Here is a 23,428-nt window from a genome sequence, read left to right as displayed (position 1 = left end):
AAAAAGAGAGAAAGAGTTGATTACAGACCATACTTTTGTAAACTAGAGTAAAGAAACCAGCTTAAGACAATCTTTTATTGGAACCCAAGGTTATAAAACAAAACTACAGAGGAAACGTTCTTGGGAAGTCATAATTTAATCACAGCGCCAGGCACAGAGTGGACGCCTTTATCATCAGGATCATCACGACTGCTGGGACTCCTCTGCCTAAGCCATGTCCACGGGAGACACCCCAGGAGGCCCGAGACGCTAACAAAACCAGAAGGACTCTGGGAACAAGGCCATTTCATAAAAGGCTAGGCGCCAAGCTCTGAAGCAGCAGCGCAGCTGACAGAATGATTACTCAGCAGACCTCTCTGATCCTCTGCTTAAGAAGCCAAGAGGATGAAGCATCATTTGTTACCTACCCTATTGTCTTTTGGTTTTAAAAACTATGTCAATATGAATTACCAAGAGAGCTGCCTTATTCATAAAGAATGAAAGGGAACGAGAGAAGAAGGAAACAGCCTAGTTCTATATAATCAGCCAAGTACCTGCACCATGAAATAGTCACAGAAGCTCCAGCCTGGCTCAGTCCTCTTCTCCCTCAAGGTTCTCATGTCATCCTCAAACTTGCCTAGGTTTTTGGTAAAAGACATAAGAAGCAATGTCCTGAGTTTGGTCAGGAAAGCATTCCAGGATTCCTGAGTTCGGGAGGAGTCCTTCAAGGGGTCGGAGAGCACGACACACCTGTGGAGAGATGAACGGACTGTGGAGAAACCACCGCAAGCACAGAACCGCTGCCCCCCCAGCTACCACTTTCCTGGGGCGCAGGTTGGCATCCTCCCTCCCCTTCCTTCCTTCCTTCTTTAATGGGTAGAAAACATTAGGCAGGTGGTGAGAAATCAGATCGGGAAAAGGCTTCATCGTGAACTGATCTAATGCCACATGAGCAGTCAATGCTGTTCCCAAGAGTGCTGCTGTAGAATGGACTGGAAAGGGGGAGAGGGATTTACGATGAGTCTTGAGTCTTAGATCCTGTCCCCAGGGCTCTCTGGAAAATAAGCTGATCGTATCTCACTCAGTTCCCAAACCCCATTTGCCCTGCCCCCTCCAAAAACCTTTTGGTTCCTTGCAACTGACAGACTAAAATTTAGATGTTTTCACATGGCACACGAGGCCCATGACAACACGGACCAACCCAGCTGTCCAGCTTTGGTTCCTACTATCTCCAGCTCAAGCCCACTCAGCTTCTCATGCTCTCCCGTCTTTTTACCCAGCACCTTCCCCGCACAGCCTTGCTCAGCTGACACACCCTCACTGAACCTCTCCCCCAGCCTCGCCCCTGCTGCTCTGCGCTTGGACCCACTGCGATTCCACGACCACAGCAGTCAGTGCGCCCTGGAAACGCCTCCTCTCTTTGCTGGTCTGTTTCTCCCACCAGACTGTGAGCGCCTCGAGAGCAGCGTTAATAAATACTTGATAAATAAAGGCTTAGAAAGATATTGCTTAACTTGTAGGTATAATACAATTTCACTACAAAAAGACTTTGTATGCATGGTGTAAAAATATCAAAGGCATAAAATTACAAGTGTTTCCAATGGATTTGGAAAAGGCAGCACATTCATCCGAGAGATTCGAAAAGGTAACTTTCTTTATCCTTGATAACAATAATTCAGAAAGATGAATAAATCTGAACTCAGAAATAACTTTTAAATATTGATGCTATGAGTTTCAACATTCCTCCTCTGTAAATATTTTACCTGAACTACCAGCAAGTAGCAAAATGCACAGATTCTAAGTTTCATTTTCTCTGAGCTCCATCATACCTCTTGGAGGGAGGACTAAAGCTATGGATTATAAATCAGTGGACAAAGGGTGAAACAGCCATAGTCTAGGTGGTCCACCAGGTGAGTAATCAGTACCAAGAAGAAAATTTTTAAGTCGGTGGCCGGCTTTAATCCAGTCATTCCATCCCCACTAGATTCTGTTTCTTCCCCTGAAAGATAAAGGGGTCCAGTCAGCTCACTCCTAAGCCCCCTCCCTCAAAGGACTCACATGTATTTATTCACTATATGAGCTGCGAGGGTCTATCAGCTCAGTAGTTTCTCCTTAAGGCGTTCTCAAGGATTATAATCCCTGTTTATTCCTGACCAGACACAGAGTTCTCTATACCTACAAGGGGTAGATGAAAAAGGAAACTGACACAAACACCAATCACCAAAACGATGTTTTCCTTCAGTGACCTGGTGCCTATCAATCAGACAATATATTCATTACACTCTCTATCCCTTATTATGCCCTTCAACATTTACTGTTTCTACTACATCTTCTTCTTCTCTTATTAATTAATACAACAAACTATGCTTCAGAAATTCACATCGAGCGCAGTTAACTGAGAAAGGGAGAACCCCAAACAGCTCCTCAAGTCAGGCGTGGTGGAGTCTGAGCTGGAGTAGAGCAGCGTCCACATGGCACGCGGCTGCATGGCAAGGAGCTCCAGGCCGGGGTCTCCACCAGTCACGGGGACGCTGCTGGCACAGACAATTAACACACGACCCTCTGCTTCAGCAACACTTAGCAAAAGCCTGAAAATGCACAAAAACTTTCACCAAGCAATTTTCCTTTTAGAGAGTTATCCTAAGGAAATAATTAAGGATGTAGATAACATCTGAGCTAGAATGATGTTTATAATTTTATAATAATAAGTAAGCAATAACTTATAAGTCCAGCGGAGGACTGTATAAATAACTTATAGTGCATTAATACTATGGACTACTATACACTAACTAACAATAATAGTGTAGAAATACATTTACTGTTCAAAGAAAACATTCTGTATTAAGTGAAATCTATACTTTTAAGTACAGACTTGTCAAAGGTGGCTTTGCAAATTCATGAAAACCAAAATGTTAGAAGGCATCTCTAAATACTGAAGATGAAATGTTAAAAATTTTAGTAAGTTAAATTTTTCGTATAAAGAATAATCATTAAAAGCAAGTTAGTTTTAAATGGGCCTAGCAGAAACATACTTTTGGAAATTAGATAAAATTATAACGTAGACAAAAACAATCAATAAGCACTTCAAAAAAATTATTACACAATTTGAACTTTTCGTAAGCTTAGACTAACACACCCCATTAGTACCAATTTATTTACTTAACAAAATCCCAAACAAATATGATTTCTTTTGTTATATTAAAAACCACTCAAGGACTTCCCTGGTGGTGCAGTGGTTAAGAATCTTCCTGCCAATGCGGGGGACACGGGTTCGAGCCATGGTCTGGGAAGATCCCACATGCCGCGGAGCAACTAAGCCCCTGCGCCACAACTACTGAGCCCACACACCTAGAAGCCCGTGCTCCGCAACAAGAGAAGCCACCGCAATGAGAAGCCCGCACACCGCAACAAAGCGTAGCCCCTGCTCGCCACAACTAGAGAAAGCCCGCGTGCAGCTACGAAGACCCAATGCAGCCAAAAAATAAATAAGTTAATTAATTAAAAAACAAAACAAAACAAAACAAAAAAACACCACTCAGAGGCCATTCGGGTTTGACTTTGGGCTCCCCCCGTCTCAGCATTCCCTGCGGCCCACTTCCCCTCAGATGGTAAAGCTGCTCTCTTCCCTACAGGCCTTACTGCCGTCCACTCTTCTTTCAGAACAAAAATGTTAGTACACCTAACCACAGAGAGGAAAAGGACACTCAGTAATGGAGCACCTAGCAGAATGTTAAACTGATTCCTTTGAGATAACTAATGTATGAATAACAGACCACAGAAAAAAATCCCCAGAAGTCCAGATTGAGTGAGATTTCCCTAAGATAAAGTGTAAGCTCAACCATCGAACTCAAACTTTAAATACAGCAAGTCTGAACATTACTGTGTACCCAGCATTGTGTGGAACACAGAAAGGAAGTCCACACGTGGCTCCCTCCCCGAAGAACTGTCAGCTCATCAGGTGGACCTGACACAGGATGCGGTCAAGTGGCAGCCACGTGGCAGGGTCTGGTTGGGACTCCTGGCCGCACACACCCAGGATCTCTTCCCTTAACTCCTCGCACGTCCTTCATTTCTTAGCCCCCAGAGCAGGCCAGCTCCCCTACTCCCAGCTCTTGCCGCACTCTGGAACCTTCTGTCTGAGCATTTGCCACTGCGGTGACCACAAGTGTGATGACTTGGGTGTGAAGTAATGCCCGCCTCTGCCGCTAGACCACGCAGTATCAGAGCAGGGGCGAGGCTCACCACCGCATCCCCAGCATCTCAAGTGCTAAACTGCCAGATACAGACTAAACTGGCCAGGTGCTGAGATGCACTGGCCGGCACAGCTAGGCACGGACTCTTCACTTCCTGAAGAGACAGGAAGTGAGCTACCAGCAGGAGAGAACAGGGCGCAGACACGGCTGAGCAAGAGGGGAAAGTAAGTCCAGGTGCTGAAGTAGCCACCAAAGTCTCAGGTTCCCTTTTAGAGTTTCTGAGGAAGACTAAACCAGCATTTTATAACTACTTCTGTCTTAAGGAACTCTTACTAGGTGTTAAGGTAAACAAAACACAGGGTCCCAGCACCAAGAAACGCCCAAGGAGCCCTGCTGTACACAGGCTGCAGACTTCTCAGAGCCCTTCCTGTGCTAACACCCATCACCGGCCTTCCAAGGGGACCCACCGTGGTCTCTCCCACGGTCACCAGGCCTCGGGGCCTCCCGGCCAGGTAACCCGTTGCAGATGACTGTTCAGAGCTTCTTGCCAGCCGGCCAGGAACTCCACGAGGAGAGGGACCTAGTCTTCTCCTCAGCACCCATCACATGCTCAAGTGTCAGGCATCGGACAGGTGCTCACACAGCAAATATTTACTACCACCCGGAAGCCAGTAAACTGTATCATCCAGACATCAGCCCAAAGAGGTGAAATGAAGCATACACTTACCTGTCACTCTGTTTATTACAGAAATCGTTTCTTATTTTGTCCACGATAGAGGTCCGGGGCAGGATGTTGGTTTTGTTTCTTTTCTTGGCGTCGTTTTCAACTACCACTATTAACCAGTCCACAGAGCTATGAGCTTTGAGAACATTCTGCCACTTGGTGAGGTCGTCTTTTACTGTAGCTTTATACACTTCAGTATCCTGAAAATAAAGAATTCACTGTGAAAGCAGGTTAATTAATATCCTTTAGTGTATATGGCAAATGTGTCCAATAACAGAAGACAGCGCGCTTTCCTGCTCCGGGATGGGGATGCTGCACGGAAAGCCCGGCTGCTGGCACTCTGGGCAGGCTCACACCACACCCCAGGTGTGCGCTGTCCCCAAGACCAGGGACGCCGAGGGGAGGTCTTCCAGCGTTACACAGGAAGAGGTGGAGAGGTAAGGGCCGAGCAAGCTGCCCACAGCAACACAGTCTGCTAACTAAGTTGGGACTTTAAAACCCAGGTCTGCAGGGCCAGAGGCCATGGGCCCAAGCACAACAGGGTCCCAACACGGTCACAGCCCCGCCTTGATGGGAGAGGCGAGTGGCTGTGGAGCCCTCAGAACCACTCTAACCTCAGTGCCACGTGCAGGCCACGTCAGGGGCAAGGCAGCTTCAGAGGCGAACCCGAGTAAAGAGGACACTCTAGGGCTTTTGAAAGTTGTTCTCATTCACATGGAGCGATAGGGGAGCCGGCCTGGGCCTAACACTCAAAGCTGCTCCTGACTCAGAGCACCACACACCAGCCTGCTAAAGAGCGCACCCCGCCTGCGCGAACGCCAACGAGGCGAGCCTCGGTTCTTTCCCAGGGAGAAGCAGGGAAACAGAAGTGTTCCTTGCTTTGTAACTCTATTTACAACTGACGTTACGCTCCATAAATCCACTAAGCAGATTCAGAGTGAAAAAACCAAGATGCTTAACTCATTTCAATATCAGGCACTTAAAAACCTCTGGAAACTATACTTAGCAGCTACTGTCTAAATACATGCTTTCCCCTCTTTTAACAGAAAGATTCCTTACTATCCTGCTTATATTTTCTCTGGATTTTTTAGTCTCTCTCGAGTAACACTCGTGATTGATCCATGAACGAGTTAAATCTCAAATTCTGTATCAAGTCCCTCCTTTCGTTTAATTAATAAGTGAAAAGTTCCAAAAGGCAGTACTTAAAAATTTTTTAAACTGCTATGTCCTCAGTTTAAATTTGAAATAAGTACAATCTGAAAAAGATCTCTGGGTTAAAAATTAAAAGGAAAACCATCCTGCAAAAATCTCATTTCTGTGAATTAATATCCAACAATAACATACACATATACTGCGTATTTTCCATGCAATGGCAGTGCTTAGGACTGGAAGCTTTGATTTTACAATGCTGGTGTCTGTCGAAACCCAGATGCATGACGCCTGGAAAGTGAAACCAAAAGGCCAGGGGGCTGCAGCCACAGAGCCCGGCAGCTTTAAAATCAAGGCGCAGACACAAATTGCAGGGCGGACAAGGGGCGGTGAGGAGCCCCGACAAGCTCCAAGGCCGTCCCGGGGCCAGTTCAGGGCACCCTTCACCAGAATCCACACTGAGGAGAGGTGGCCGCACCCCAGGGGACACCAGCCCCTCTCCTGGGGACATTCTGGGGCAGCTTGCGGGGACTCTCGGGAAGAGGCCTCGCTGAGCGGCCGGCTGGACAGAGTCCCCCAAAGTTCTGGTGGAATCGGGAGGACAGAACCCAGTCCATCACTCACGACAGTGAGCAAACAGCAAACATTCCTAAAAAGACTCACTGACTTTGCAGAAGAGGAACCCAAGCTGAGCCACTGAGGTTAAGGGTCTCTCAGGAAACCACAGCCAAGAGAGGAAGACGCCATCACAGGGAAGGAAGGGGGACGAGGGGGTCCTAGTGGGGAGCAGCTGCCTCGGCACCAGAGTCAAGCCAGGTGAGGAGGGCATCACAGCGCAGATGACGAAGGACTGGGGGCTGGCTTGGGGTGTCCCAGGACAAGCAGGGCAAGCAGGGCCTCCGAGGCAGGTCATGGGTCACATGAGGTGGGGAGGGGGTGATCCAGCAGAGCATCAGCCCCAGAGCGGGGGGCACCCACGCCACAGGGCAGCAGGACAGCAGTGACAGGAGAAGGTTCACAGGCAGCGATGATTCCAATAAGCAAACATATGGAGGATAATGAGTGCCTGGCTTCTCCAAGCCGGAGAAGGGAGTTACAAGTATGGAAAGGGAAGGAACTATGTCCCAAGTAGTATAATATGATTTGAAGGAAAGAGGTGTAACTTACAGTGTATACTATAAACCAGAGTTGCCCAACCCCCCGGGCCAAGGACTGGTACCGGTCCGCGCCTATTAAGAACCGGGCCACACAGCAGGAGGTGAGCGACGGGCGAGCGAGCGAAGCTTTGTCTGCCGCTCCCCATCACTCGCATCACCACCTGAACTATCCCCCCACCCCACCCCCGGTCCTTGGAAAAACTGTCTTCAACAAAACCGGTCCCTGGTGCCAAAAAGGTTGGGGACCGCTGCTATAAACCATAAAGCAACTAGTGGAATAACATAACAAAGAGTTTTACTTTTAAATCTAAACTCCTAAACATTGTCAACTTGCTCCAAAAAATTTTCTTAACAGATGGTAATCAAAACTATCAATAGGAACTTCCCAGGTGGCGCAGTGGTTAAGAATCTGCCTGCCAATGCACGGGACACACGTTTGAGCCCTGGTCCGGGAAGATCCCACATGCCACGGAGCAACTAAGCCCATGTGCCACAACTACTGAGCCTGTGTGCCACAACTACTGAAGCCCACGCACCGCAACGAAGAGTAGCCCCTGCTCCCGCAACTAGAGAAAGTTTGCGCACAGAAACAAATACCCAACCCGGCCAAAAAAATTAATTAATTAAGTAATTAAAATTAAAATTTTAAAAAACTATCAATAAAACAAAACAAAAGGGCTTACCTGGTGGCGCAGTGGTTGAGAGTCCGCCTGCCGATGCAGGGGACACAGGTTCGTGCCCCGGTCCGGGAGGATCCCACATGCCGCAGAGCGGCTGGGCCTGTGAGCCATGGCCACTGAGCCTGTGCGTCCGGAGCCTGTGCTCCGCAACGGGAGAGGCCACAGCAGTGAGAGGCCCGCGTACCACAAAAAAACAAAACCAAAACCAAAACAAACAAAAACAAAACAAAACAAAAAAACTAAAACAAAACAAAAAAACCCCACAGGCTCCCTATTAGAAAACAAGTTTAAGGAAAACAAAACACCATCATCCATAATGCCCACAAAAACTACACCTAGCAAAAAAATGCAAGACTTTTATGAAAAACATTATGACACGTTACGAAAACATAAAAAAGCCATAAAGAATGGAGAAACAAACCAGGTTCCCGGAGAAGATTCATGATCATTAAAATTCTTCTCAGATGAACGTGTAACTTTTCCAAGACAATCCCAATCAAAACACCTCAGTCTTTTGTGTTTTTCTTTTCAGTCACTGTTCCAGTTACCTATGGCTTTGTAACGAACCACTACAATACGCAGTGGTCCAGAGATTTGCTCACAGACCTGCACCCTGGAGATTTGGTGGACAGCTTGTCTGCCCCACGTGGTGTCAGCTGTGGCACTGGAAGGCTAGGAGAGAGAAGGCAACGACATGTCTGCTGATGGACACTAGCTTGTTGACAGCATCTGCTGGGGCTGGGAGTGCACACCTCCAAATGGCCTTCCCACAGGGGCACTGACTTCCTCTGAGAATGGTGGCTGGGATCTGACAGCAAGCATCCCAAGAGGACGCAGCAAAAGATATATTCCCTTTTAGGACAGTCTCAAGAGTCATAGCTTCTCTTCTGCCAGTCAGACCCACCCAGACTCAATTGGAGGAAACACAGACCCAGGCTCTCATGGCAGGAGTGTCACTGCCGTGCAGAGAAGAACACGTGGGATGGGAGATACTGGTACAGACATTTTTGGAAAATAAAATCTGTACACCTAACCATCGGATTCTAAAATTCATATGAAAGAGAAAATGCATGCTAGCCAAGAGATTTATTTTAAAAGGACAGATATCAATACATATTATAAAAATGTAATTAAATGTAATTAAAAGTCTGGTCCAGGCATAGAACAGACAATGATCAATAGAACTGATGTGTCCAGAATATTGTGCATAAAGGATACTGCTTTCAAATAAAGGTGATGGGACTTCCCTGGTGGTGCAGTGGTTAAGAATCTGCCTGCCAGGGGCTTCCCTGGTGGCGCAGTGGTTGAGAGTCCACCTGCCGATGCAGGGACACGGGTTCGTGCCCCGGTCCAGGAAGATCCCACATGCCGCCGAGCGGCTGGGCCCATGAGCCATGGCCGCTGAGCCTGAGAGTCTGGAGCCTGTGCTCCGCAACAGGGGAGGCCGCGGCAGTGAGAGGCCCACGTACTGCAAAAAAAAAAAAAAAAGAATCTGCCTGCCAATGCAGGGGACATGGGTTTGATCCCTGGTCTGGGAAGATCTCACATCAGCAGAGCAATTAAGTCCGTGTGCCACAACTACTGAGCCAGCGTGCCTAGAGCCCGTGCTCCACACAAGAGAAGCCACCACAATGAGAAGCCAGTGCAACCCAATGAAGAGCAGCCCCTGCTCGCCACAAGTAGAGAAAGCCTGCGTGCAGCAACGAAGACCCAATGCAGCCAAAAAATATAAATAAATAAATAAAAATTAATTAATTAAAGTTGACATTTTCAGTAAGTGGGGAAAAGGTAGACTATTATGAAATGATATTAGGTCAAGTTGCTCCCCATTTAGACAACAAATTAGACACTGAACCCACACTGCTCCTATCATATACAAAAATAACTTGAAGCTATACAGATCCAAATATAAAACACAATTATAAAACTATTAAAAGAAAACATAGGAGAAAATCAGTTACTATCTTCAGATAGACAAGGCCTTCCTAAACATGAAACACTACTCAGAAACCATGTTTTTGATGACATATTTCACTCCATAAAGATTATAATAGTTATTAATATTCATGCACTAAATAATACATCAACTACCTATATAAAACAGAACTACAGAAGATGCAGGAGAAATAGAAACATTCTAATAATAGAAGACTTTAACATACACACTGTCAGTTAAAGATAGATCAAGTGGACAAAACAAAATATAAATGACCTCAACAACATAATCAGTACAAGCTCTTATGGGTACATATTTAATATTACAATCTAAAAACAAAGAAAATACATTCTCAAGCACACATGGAACATCCAGAAAGACTTTATTAGGTCACAAAGAAAAAAAATTTTCCTAATAGCAGAAAATATTGAAAACACCACTCTAATCACAATGCAATAAAATTAGAAATGTTAACGTGAAAAAATTTTTAAACTTCCTTCTGGAGATTAAAAAACTTTCTGTTAAACTATTGAGCGTAAGGGGCGATACAAACAGAAAATAGAGAATTTCTGAAAAATAGTAACAGAACACGGGAATATATTTAAATTTACATCTTTAAAGACCTATATCACTAAAAAAGTTTAGAATGAAAATAAATGCATTCCCAACTTAAAAAAACTAGGAAAAGAACAAAGTAAACTATAAGAAAACAAAAGGAAGGAAATAATAAAAATGGAAGCAGAAATTAATGAGATAGAAAACATGCTAATAGTATATCAGATTAATAAATAAAACTCCTGTTTCTCTGGGGGGGGGGAGAAACAACTAATTTAATCAAGGAAGAAAGGAAGAAAACACAAATATACAAAATAAGAAATAATGATGGGGAAATAACTATTGACACAGAGCATTTTTTTTTTTTTTTTTTTTTTTTGCGGTACGCGGGCCTCTCACTGTTGTGGCCTCTCCCGCTGCGGAGCACAGGCTCCGGACGCACAGGCTCAGCGGCCATGGCTCACAGGCCCAGCCGCTCCGCGGCATGTGGGATCTTCCCGGACCGGGGCACGAACCCGTGTGCCCTGCATCGGCAGGCGGACTCCCAACCACTGTGCCACCAGGGAAGCCCCAGAGCATATTTTAAAAGTTGAAAAAAGACCACTTCATACACCTCAATGAAAAAAAATTTTTAAACTGAAATGTATAATTTCTAAGAAAAATATAGTTTATCAAAATTGACAAATGGCTGAAACAGATCAATTTCCATGGAAGGGACACAGAAAGTGATCAAGGAACTATTCCACAAGAAAGTACCAGGTCCAGATGGTTTCTCAGGAGAACTCTAGCAAACCCTAGAGACCAGATAGTACTAGTGCTACGTAAATTGTTTCAGATAGAGAAAACAAAAACTTCCAAGTTATTTTTATGAATCAAGTATAACATTGATACCTAAACCTGATAAACACAGCAGAAAAAAAAGTTATAGACCAATCACTTGTGAATATATTGATACATGCAAAAAATCCTAAATAATGTGAACAGACGCCAATACCACATTAAGAAAATAATACTCTGACCAAGTGGAATATACCAGGAATGCAAGTATGGTTCAATAATTAGAAACCCATTAATGTAATTCAACAAATTAGTAGATATAAGTGGGAAAAATCATGATTATCTCCACCAGGTATGAGAAAGGCTTTAACAGGATTCAACAGTGTATTCCTAATAAAAACCCTCGAGAAAATAGGAACGGATGGAAGTTCCTTCACACACTCACTCAAATTTACCTTATTCCCATAGCCAGCGCCCTACTGTGGGGAGACACCACAGGCATTCCCACTGAAGTCAGGAACAAGGAAAAGATACCCACTGTCTCCACTGCTACTAGACAATGTCTTACAACAGGAAAAGCAATTTGAGGCATAAGAATTGAAAAGGAAGAAACAAGACTCTGCAGGTGACAGGATAGGGTATCTGGAAAACCCTAGACTTTGGGGCCTAGAGAACCAATGATAAAACTAACTCAAACAATAAAAGAATCCAGTAAGGTTAACATGAAAAAAATCAACGTCTTCATATACAAAAAAAATAACCAACTAGAAGATATAATGGGAGAGAAAACCCCGTTGACAATAGCAACTAAAAAGTAAAATACTTAGAAAAGTAATTTGATACTAAAATCCATGTGGAAAAATAAACATGCCAGAGCAACTAGGCAAACACTGAAGAGAATGACCCCTGGGAGAGGACCAGCCCGACCAGGTACGAATGTGGACTGTCAGTCTAGGGAAAGCACGAACGGCAAACAAAGTCTGCACTCTTCATAGCAGGTTTGTTTCTGGCTGTGGTACAGGTGCAGCAATTCTGAAACTCTGCTATGCATATTGCAGGACTGAGCAGGTGAGGGAACGTGTTGATGCGTCAGAGCCAGGGTAGATATAAACACGGAACAGGGTAAGGCGAGAAAGAGCCCTGTGGGGTTAGAGGCTAAAATCAGAGGCATCAGTATCAACTCATGATTTCTAAGACACGTGCTTCCCTAGCCCTGTGTAGTCAAAAGGCATAGAAGCGGGGACCCTCCCACAGTGCCAGGGGAACCAGGGCTCTGTGAAAAAATGGCTGATTCCAGCACAAGGGTAGCAAAGGGACAAGAACCCAGAACACCTTGCTGTACCAGAAAGCTAGGAAGTGCTCAAAAGGCATAGGAGCCAGCTTGAAGTGACTCTCGCTGGCCAAATCCGGGACAACTTGAACACCAAAATAAGTAAGGATAATTGACTATAAAGCACTAAATAAAACAGAAGCCCACACAGGCTCTTCCCTAGAGTAGAGCGCTGACTGGTAAATTGGGGGGAAGTGGTATGTGCAAGCCTTGGTAATGACTGGTGCAGGAAGAATCATCACTGGGGGCTAAATCTGGTCTGGATTTTGGAGGGGTTCCCGTGACTGTGTGATAGGGGTGCCTCCCTGGGCATAAACTGTGCAAACAACATGGCTTATGCGGAACATCTGCATTCCCCCAGGAGTCTAGCCACCCCTGGAGTTTTGCTGTGTGTCAGGCGGAGGCTGCCTATGTGCCTGGTCCAGTAAAAACCCTGGGCGCTAAGTCTCCAACGAGCTCCCCTGGTGGACAGCATCTCACATGTGCTATCACACTTGTTCTCGGGAGGAAGCACATCCCACGTGACTCCACTGGGAAAGGCTACAAAGCAAAGTCAGCAAAGGCAAAAGGTGCACGGGGTGAAGGGGAGAACAGGCGTGAGCTTTGAGTCCGTTCTCATTAAAACTAGAAAAACTACTTCTGCATCCTCAGTTTCAAGTTAAAATGTCACAGCATGTAACGATTTACATATTTTGTATATTGCTAAATGCTTGTTTTATTAGAGTCAAACAGACAGGAAGAAATGACCCACAGAATTTTCTATTCGTTCATGAAACAATAATTCCATCAAGAATGGGTTCACAAACACAGAACTGCCAAGTACGAGTGAAGGCCACAGTGCCCGCAGCTGCAGCGTCCCTCACTCGATGGGCGTCCCAGAGCGCCTCCTGCACCAGACACGGATCGTGAGTTAGGAGACACAGTCCCCTGCCCCCAGAGAGCCCGCAAACCAGAACCAGAGACAAACAAGGATTTGTAAGTACAGTAACTGTCGTGATGGTGAGTACAGGGTGTTATGAAAACAAAGCTGAGTACAGGGTGTTATGAAAACAAAGCTGAAAGTAAATATTAAAAAGACCTAGTGCCCACTAGGCTACAGTGAGACGGCTCACAAGAACTGGAAACACAAGTAAGACTATATTTGGTGATCACCACGAGTGCCCCGCGCTGGGCCAGAGCAGAAAACAGGCCACGGCAAAGCCACATGCTTGGCTGAAGGATGGAGAAAAGAGAAGACTACCAAAAAATTAAAATTAAAAAGTAAATTTCAAAAAGTACAGCTGTCTTAGCAAAACCCAGACCTCTGAATCTTAACCCCATTCCAAGACACGTTCTTGTAACTTTTCCCTTTAAACGAATACTTACACAGCATTCCGTCCAGTAAATATGAAGAAAGGGGAATGTGAGCAGAGCCTTGTTTCCTTCTTTGGGCAGCAGCTCCTCTTTGAATTGAACAAAGTTAGATTCCAGGTGAATCATCTTTGGAGCTCGGCCATAGGACCTATAAACAATTTTTAACAAGTCACTGAGAAAAATGAGAATGTTTAGCAGAAAGAAAAGGAGAAAACGACAACAACAATTCAATCACATCTATGAGTTCAGAAGTACAGATAGGGCACTAAGCCTGAACTGTAGCGATTACATATGCTATCCGAAAAGACGCTGTAACTTAGTTTAAACACAGCCCACATGGACATGTCAAGGCTCCCCATAAAACTGTCGGCTTTACTTTGCTTGCAACACCGACTTCTGGGAAAAATGGATGTTAACCTACAGTCACTATAAAAGAAGAAAAGAGTCTCCCAATTGTCAAAAGTGCTGTGTGAAGCTATCAAAGCTTTAAACTGCTCTAATACTTTTGTGACAACCCGTATTATCCAAAAAAGAGAACTGTCTGGTGAAAAAGAACAGGTTTCATTCACGTAGCATAAATAAAATAGTGGTAACCACCCTCCTCCATGTTTTCTCAACCCAAGAACAAAGGACACACAGAGCAATCCCACAAGCTGCACTCATCTAATCTACAGCTATCAGAGGGCATGGGTGCTGTTTTTATTGTACTTGTAGAAATAAATTATGCTACATACATCTTTTTTCCATACCTCTATTCTTCACCTCTAGTAGTTGTATCTCTTTTAAATATCTATAGCTGGATTTTGTACTTTTTATCCAATCTAAGGAGTGTCGGTGATTAATAAGCTGAAACCAACCAAATTTAATGTGATTATGCTTGAACTTGTGGATTTTCTATTTCAGGCTATTTTTTTCTATCCTTTGAGAGATTAATCAAGTTTCCTTTTTCTCTGTTAGTTTGAAAGCTTAACCATCTATTTCTTTTCTGCTGTTGGTTACATTTTAATTTTTAACATGCATAAACTTACATTTCCCTCTCAAAGACTGCAGTAAATGTCTGCCTCTCCTTGAACAAGACAAAGCTAGTGCACTGTCTGCTCTCTGCTTCCCTCCACAATCTGACATTTTAGATCGTTTGATTCGTAGAAGCACTGACACCACAGTGTAGCACAGCACTTATGACTTGCTTGCTGGCCGCTGCTTCCTTTATCCTGTGAATTCATGGTTCATTTTCCTTTTTCTTGAGATACATTCCTTAATTATTTCACAGAGAGTAGCACAGTTTCTGATCATACATGTCTGAAAATGTTTCCCAACGATCTCCATCCGGTGGCAAGCAGCAAATATACGACGTGAACAGCACCCTGGAGAGAACACGTGTGGCGCCACGCGGCCAGAGTGGCAGTTCAGGGCGCCCGGCCATCCTGGGCCCAGCTGGTATCCTGTCTCTCCCAAGGCCCGGGGGAGGCTGAGGCAGTCTTCCCGCTTGTATGAGTATGAACAATACAGAACTCTAGATTCAGAGGTACTTGCCCTCAAGGCCCTGCTTAAATGCTGTATTTTATGCTACACTTTAAATGCTGTTAGAGACTGCAAATGCAGTTTTTCTTTTCTCCCGGTTGCTTGGTGTGGCTTTTTGTTTGCTTTGTTTTGTTTTCATTCTGCTTGACATTCAGCGGCCCCTGCAATCCCCGAACTCACTGCTGGGAGAATTTTGACGCCAGTTCTCCAAGTATCGCCTGTCCTCCGCCCTCTCTATACTCTCCTTCTGAAACATCTTCTACAGGGACATTGAAACTTCTGGACTTGGCCTTCACGGCTCAGCTTTCCTTTCACGCCTCCAACTCCAGCTCTCAGCATTCAACTCGAGTTTCCAAGCGCAATCTCCCAACTCACTACTTTGCTTTTCAGCTACACAGCAGTTCACTGCATCAAGTAAAGTTTCTGCTTCAATCTTTTCCCCCCAAGATCTAATCAATTAATTTAAAATTTTATCAAAGTAAATATATATACACTTTAACATGTCAAGTAGTACTAAAGAGCTTTACACACACACACACACACACACACACACACACACACGGCAGAGGGAACCCTGCCCAGGCCCTTTCTACCCCTCGCCTACCAAGGTCCTGGGCCCCGGGGCCCTATCACCTGTCAGGGACTCGCCTGCTTCTCAGGGAGCCACCTCTGCAGACACAAGGGCTCAGCTTTCCCTCCTATTCCTCTGTCCATCCTCCTTCTCCCAGAGAGGCGTCCACATCTCTGCTGCTGCCACTTCTGCCCTCCTCTGTCCTTGAACATTTCTCATTCTCTTTTCTCATTTAGTTTTCAAGAAGGTGAAGAGATGAAAATACGTGTTAAATCTATGCAGTGTCTCTATTTCATTTTTTTCCTCATAACCCCCTTTCCTGTTTCTTCTATCTTTCTGAATGTTTAAATAACGTATGCTATTGGAAACCCTTTACAGATTACTCCATTTCTTCAGGTATTAAACTCTTCCGTTGGCTGGACTGTCTTCTCGTTCACAGCACTGGGCCTCTTGAGACGCTGAATAGTTTTTCTGTAAGAGAATTCTCCCCCATTCTGCACACTCTTCATATTACATGTAGGTAATTAAATACATTCCTTGCAACACTATCATCGGGCACAAAAATTAGACTAGATTCAATAGAGAGCCCGGGTAAGTCATCTAGAATGTTAACTCTTCAAGTTAGTAGATTACAAATTGGTGATCAGAAAGGAAATAACATAGCAAGAATCAGAATTACATGAACATGAGTAACAACAGGAAATTCTTCATACACCTTGGTTAAAATCAGATTACCAGTATTAACAAGTCACAATCCAAACATTTTCTACAAATAATATCTAATCTTACCAGAAATTAGTCTTCCAGTAAGATAATTCAAAGTCAATTATTTCCTCAGGACAAGTCATTAGAGGAACAATTACAAACAACAGGGCAAACGGGAGGATTGATCTGGTTTCCCTCCTAATTTTTTTAATAAATTTATTTATTTTTAATCTTTATTTTTGGCTGTATTGGGTCTTCATTGCTGTGCGCGGGCTTTCTCTAGCTGCGGCGAGCAGGGACTACTCTTCATTGCAGTGTGCGGGCTTCTCACTGCAGTGGCTTCTCTTGTTGCAGAGCATGGGCACTAGGTGTGTGGACTTCAATAGTTGTGGCACGCAGGCTCAGTAGTTGTGGCACGCGAGCTCTAGAGCGCAGGCTCAGTAGTTGTGGCGCACGGGCTTAGTTGCTCCTTGGCATGTGGGATCTTCCCAGGCCAGGGCTCGAGCCCGTGTCCCCTACATTGGCAGGCGGATTCTTAACCACTGTGCCACCAAGGAAGCCCCTCCTTCATAATTTTTAAGTAACATCTTTCTGTGCACTTTCTCACCCTTAAGAGAAGAGCCAGGAGCTCAGGACAGAGAGAAGGTCTCATAAGACAGCAGACAGAGGCACATGCTCTAATGTGGAATCGGAGTGTGCGTCTCCTTTCCAAAATGCCATGAGGAATCAGAAGCCATTCCTACAAAAGTGGGCCTTCAGCTCAGAAGAAGTGTCCCATTTCTACCATCCTATGTCTTGTCAAAGAAAATCAACACATTCCTTAGAGAAGAAGGTCCACAATTACGTGGCTCCACTCAGTTTCCTGAGAACTTAGCCTTTAACTCTTACTACTTCACTTGCTCACACAAATGCCTACAAAACGAGGAGGGAGATGCAGCGAAAACCAGAGGCACCATACCTTCTCCATTCCATCGGTTCTCTTGGAAGCTGCTGGGAGAGCGTCGGATAAATAGAGGTAAATAAATTCTGATCTCCAGCACCTACAACAGGAATAAAAATGGCATTTTAAGGTAAATATAGGAAAAATGGACTCTAAAATTTATTAATTGGTATTTTTACGTAACTTAATAATTTAGCAGAATGACATCACAAAACAAGATTTTTTCATATCTTTAAATAAGTGGTCTCAAGAAAAGCCAGCACTCGACATGTGACCTAATTAACCCTCGCCCGGCCTCTCTGAGGTGGGTATGATTCTCCCCACGAGGAGGAGGGGGAGGGTCAGGAAAGTGGAGTTACCTGCCAGGGTCTGACAGCTAAGGAGGCGGAGCGGGCCCAGCTCCAGCCAGCCTCACCCCTGCGTCAGCTCATACTGCTGCTGCTCTCTTCAACTTGGACAAAACAGCCATGAAACTCCAGGCAGAATAGGAAACCTGGACAAATGAACATGAGTTTCTTCACCAAAATAAGCTCGATACGCATCCAAATGCCACTAGGAGCCGAGCCGTACAGTACGCTCTCTGTGCCCGTGCCACCCAGGACACCGGACACGCCTGCTCTCGTCGAGTCCACACGGGAAGTCCTGGAGGCAGACCCGACCTCACGGCCAAGAAGGGGGAGCACAAGCTGGCTGGCTGCGGAGACCAGTGAGGAACCCAGGAGTGTCTGAATTCACATGCTAAGCTGTTAATTCAGCTCTTTCATCCTAGCTTTGACGGAACTGAAAAATCCACTTAGCTCTCATCAAATGATAGCATAACCATATCGCACTTAGGCTTAAAAAGAACCTTTCAGTAGATGACTCAAATTCTTATACTCAGAGGATCCTCTAACTTTAAGCAAAACCATTTTCCATTTGCTTTTCTATTGATCTTAAAGAAATCATTGGGGATTGATGTAGGCCATTAACACATTTGCTTATTTTGCTATCATGAGCCCCCCCAAAAAACCAAAACAGGGGCTTCCCTGGTGGCGCAGTGGTTGAGAGTCTGCCTGCCGATGCAGGGGACACGGGTTCATGCCCTGGTCTGGGAGGGTCCCGCATGCCGCGTGGCAGCTGGGCCCGTGGGCCATGGCCGCTGGGCCTGCGTGTCCGGGGCCTGTGCTCCGCAACAGGAGAGGCCACAGCAGTGAGAGGCCCGCGTACCGCAAAAAACAAAACAAAACAAAACCTTCCCCAAACGACGTAACACTGTCAAGTGACTGCTGAGAGGAACGGTGTTTCTGGGAACGCTGTTTCTGGGCAGCTGAGCTGCTTATCAGAGAGGTCGTGGGGCACAGTGACTGGACACAGATGCTGAAAGGCTGATGGCCTGGTTCCCACCTAAGCTCCACCAGCTACCAGGCGAGTACGCATGGGGAGACCACCGAGCCTTTCTGTGCCTCGGGGACCATCTGTGAAATGGGAAAATAAGAATAGCTCCCAACAGGGCTGTGGTGAGACTGAGTGAGTCAACACAAATAACTCTGAACAAGGCCTGACACAAAGTAAATCCTTAATAAGGGTTACTATTAACAATTTATTGTTGACATATAAACAACTTTTATGTTTTAACTCATCATTTTTCATCGTGTTCATTTATTTGGTAGTTGTCTTAGAAATCCAAATAAGAAAACCTTCAGTTAGCCTCAGGTTCCTTATCTTTGAGTGCCAACTCCTGCTGTCTCTTTTAAAGGTTCTAAGATTAACATATAAAAATCACTACACTTTGCTAAACAGTAATTAGGGCAAACACTTAGAAGCTTTCTCCTTTTCCACTTAGTTATATATATATATATATATATATATACGGTCCTTGCAGTAAAGTCTCACACAAAGGTACAGGGGGCGGAGTCAAGATGGTGTACTAGGAGGACGTGGAATTCGTGTCTCTGAACAACTAGGGCACCTACCAGGCACCAGTGGGGGACCACAGACACCTAAGGGGACAGGACGAACCCCAAACAACTGGGTAGGACATGGGGCATGGGGGGAGTGAAGAGGGAGGAGAAGTGGAGGCAGGAGGGGACTGGCGCCCCTGAGGGGCGGCTGGGGAAGGGGAAGGGATCCCACACCTGAAGGGGGAAATTGGGGACCACTGGGAGGGCAGAGAATCAAAAGGGAGAGTAGCCAGGTTTCCCCTGCCCAGGAGCCTGATGAGACCCGGGCCTGATCCTGTGCCCACCGAGGCCTCCTTCAGCTGCAAGGGTCCCGAGGGAATGGGAGGGAGTGAAGGGGGAGCAAAAGTAAAGGCCAGACCTCCAGGACCAGCACCCCTGAGGGGCAGCTGGGGGAGAGGAGGAGTTCCTACACCCGGCGGGACCCACCCATGCACGGTTAGGGGTCCAGCAGCAACAGGGGAGATCCCGGGGGAGATGGTGGGGAGGGGTGTGAAGGAACGGAAGGGAACGGGGCCAGCACTTTCCCTGTCCACTTAGGCACCAGGGAGCCTGTTGGGCTCCCGGGCCTAATCCTCTGCCCTCCCAGCCCCCCTCCTGCTGTGCAGAGCCCAAGCCCCGCCCCTACACTCAGAGACCCCCTCTGAGACTCCCTCCAAGGTGCTGGGACCAAGCCCCACCCACACAACCCCACTCAGGGCCCTACCTCCAGACTCCGGAGCTCCACACTCCAGAGGCCCTCCTTTCCACATGCTGCCTCTCCCCTTCCGCCCTAAGCAGAGGCCCCACCCCATGCTCAAACGTCACCCCCCCAACCCGCCTAGGTCCCGCCCCACCCTAAACCCCGCCCCTGCCTAAATTCCACCCCCACCTGAACTCCGCCCTCAGAGCCAAGGCTTCTTTTTCTTATTGTTGATTTTTCCTCTTTTAGATGGGGGTTCTGTTTCACCTTGTTGATTCATTGTTGTTGATTCTTTTATTTTTCCTAATAAATCTTTTATTTTTCTAATTTTATTTTATTCTTTATACTTTGTTAGTGATCTATCCTTTTGTCTCGTTCGTCCCCCCTTTTCTTTTTTTTTTTCTTTTTTCTGTTGTGGTTTTATTTTACTTTGTTGCAGTTGTTTCAATTATAGTTTTATTTTTCCTAATATATCTTGTATATTTCCAATTTTATTTTTTTATTCTTTGATATTGTACTGCACCTTTTTTTCTTTCTTCCTTTTTTTTTTTTTTACCGTGCCACAAAGCTTGTGAGATCTTGGTTCCCAGGCCAGAGGTCAGGCCCGAGCTCCTGTGGTGGGAGCTCCAAGTCCAAACCACTGGACTAACAGAGAAACTCAGACCCCTGGGATATTAATTGGAGTGAGGACTCCCGGAGGTCCTCATCTCAGCACTAAGACCCAGATCTATCCAACTGCCTACAAATTCCAGTGCTTGACGTCTCAGTCCAAACAACCAGTAAGACAGGAATACAGCACCACCCATCAAAAAAAAAAAAAACGACAAAAAAAAAAAGTTACAGATGAAGGAGCAAGGTAAAAACCTACAAGACCAAGTAAATGAAGATGAAACAGGCAAGCTACCTAAAAAATGAATTCAAAATAATGATAGTAAAGATAATCCAAATTTTGGAAACAGAATGGAGAAAATACAAGACACATTTAACAAGGACCTAGAAGAACTAGAGCAAACAAACAGTAATGAACAACACAATTACTGAAATTAAAAATACTCTAGAAGGAATCAATAGCAGAATAACTGAGGCAGAAGAACAGATAAGTGAGCTGGAAGGCAAAATGGTGGAAATAACTGCCAGGGAGCAGAATAAAGAAAAAAGAATGAAAAGAATTGAGGACAGTCTCAGAGACCTCGGGACAACATTAAATGCACCAGCATTCGAATCATAGGGGTCCCAGAAGAAAAAGAGAAAAATAAAGGGTCTGAGAAAATATTTGAAGAGATTATAGTTGAAAACTTCCCTAACGTGGGAAAGGAAATAGTCAATCAAGTCCAGGAAGCACAGAGAGTCCCATACAGGATAAACCCAAAGAGAAACACACCAAGACACATACCAATCAAACTATCAAAAATTAAATACAAAGAAAAAATACTAAAAGCAGCAAGGGAAAAGCAACAAATAACATACAAGGGAATCCCTATAAGGTTAACAGCTGATCTTTCAGCAGAAACTCTGCAAGCCAGAAGGGAGTGGCAGGACATACTTAACTAAAGTGATAAAAGGGAAAAACCTACAACCAAGATTACTCTACCCAGCAAGGATCTCATTCAGATTCGATGTAGAAATTAAAACCTTTAGAGACAAGCAAAAGATAAGGGAATTCAGCACCACCAAACCAGCTTTACAACAAATGCTAAAGGAACTTCTCTAGGCAGGAAACACAAGAGAAGGAAAAGACCCACAAAAACAAACCCAAAACAACTAAGAAAATGGTAACAGAAACATACATATTGATAATTACCTTAAATGTAAATGGATTAAATGCTCCAACAAAAAGACATAGACTGGCTGAATGAATACAAAAACAAGACCTGAATATATGCTGTCTACAAGAGACCCACTTCAGACCCAGGGACACAAACAGACTGAAAGTGAGGAGATGGAAAAACATATTCCATGCAAATGGAAACCAAAAGAAAGCTGGAGTAGCAATATTCATATCAGATAAAATAGACTTTAAAATAAAGACTATTACAAGAGACAAAGAAGGACACTACATAATGATCAAGGGATCAATCCAAGAAGAAGATATAACAATTTTAAATATTTATGCACCCAACACAAGAGCACCTCAATACATAAGGCAAACGCTAACAGCCATAAAAGGGGAAGTCGACAGTAACACAATAATAGTAGGGGACTTTAACACCCCACTTTCACCAATGGACAGATCATGCAAAATGAAAATAAATAAGGAAACACAAACTTTAAATGACACATTAAACAAGATGGACTTAATTGATATTTATAGGACATTTCATCCAAAAACAACAGAATACACTTTTTTCTCAAGTGCTCATGGAACATTCTCCAGGATAGATCATATCTTGGGTACAAATCAAGCCCTGGTAAATTTAAGAAAATTGAAATCGTATCAAGTATCTTTTCCGACCACAACGCTATGAGACTAGATACCAATTACAGGGAAAAAAATGTAAAAAATACAAACACATGGAGGCTAAACAATACGTTACTAAATAACCAAGAGATCACTGAAGAAATCAAAAAATACGTAGAAACAAATGACAGTAAAAAAACACAATGACCCAAAACCTATGGGATGCAGCCAAAGCAGTTCTAAGAGGGAAGTTTATAGCAATACAATCCTACCTCAAGAAACAAGAAAAATCTCAAATAAGCAATCTAACCTTATATCTAAAGCAATTAGACAGAGAACAAAAGAAAACCCCAAGGAGGGAAGAAGGAAAGAAAAGAAAGAAGGAAAGAAGGAAAGAAATCATAAAGATTAGATGAGAAATAAATGAAAAAGAAATAAAGGAAACAATAGCAAAGATCAATAAAACTAAAAGCTGGTTCTTTGAGAAGATAAACAAAATTGATAAACCATTAGCCAGACGCATCAAGAAAACAAAGGGAGAAGACTCAAATCAACAGAATTAGAAATGAAAAAGAAGTAACAATTGACACTGCAGAAATACAAAGGATCATGAGAGATTACTACAAACAACTATATGCCAATAAAATGGATAACCTGGGAGAAATGGACAAATTCTTAGAAAAGCACAACCTTCCTAGACTGAACCAGGAAGAAATAGAAAATATAAACAGACCAATCACAAGCACTGAAATTGAATCTGTGATTAAAAATCTTCCAAGAAACAAAAGCCCAGGACCAGATGGCTTCACAGGCGAATTCTATCAAACATTTACAAAAGAGC

General features: G+C 44.5%; 1 protein-coding gene across 6 annotated transcripts in view; it reads right to left on the bottom strand.

Moving 5' to 3' along the window:
• TRAPPC10 (trafficking protein particle complex subunit 10) overlaps positions 1 to 23,428 on the bottom strand; it is a 91,529-nt gene that overhangs the window by 45,614 nt on the left and 22,487 nt on the right. For 3 of the 6 annotated variants that reach the window (XM_082654191.1, XM_082654192.1, XM_082654193.1), the window contains exons 2-5: positions 17,589 to 17,670; positions 13,846 to 13,981; positions 4,900 to 5,096; positions 534 to 729 (exon numbers count right to left, since the gene is read on the bottom strand). In XM_082654191.1, the coding sequence (XP_082510317.1) occupies positions 534 to 729; positions 4,900 to 5,096; positions 13,846 to 13,981; positions 17,589 to 17,670 (611 nt within the window). Of the gene's footprint in view, positions 1 to 533; positions 730 to 1,808; positions 1,840 to 4,899; positions 5,097 to 7,885; positions 8,181 to 13,845; positions 13,982 to 17,588; positions 17,671 to 23,428 lie in introns of those variants that run through there. The other 3 variants (XM_082654194.1, XM_082654195.1, XM_082654196.1) reach the window with 3 other exon arrangements.

This window comes from Grampus griseus, assembly GCF_964374135.1.
Source record: "Grampus griseus genome assembly, chromosome: 5".
Classification (NCBI taxonomy): Eukaryota; Metazoa; Chordata; class Mammalia; order Artiodactyla; family Delphinidae; genus Grampus; species Grampus griseus.
This window is presented reverse-complemented; position numbering and strand designations above follow the sequence as displayed.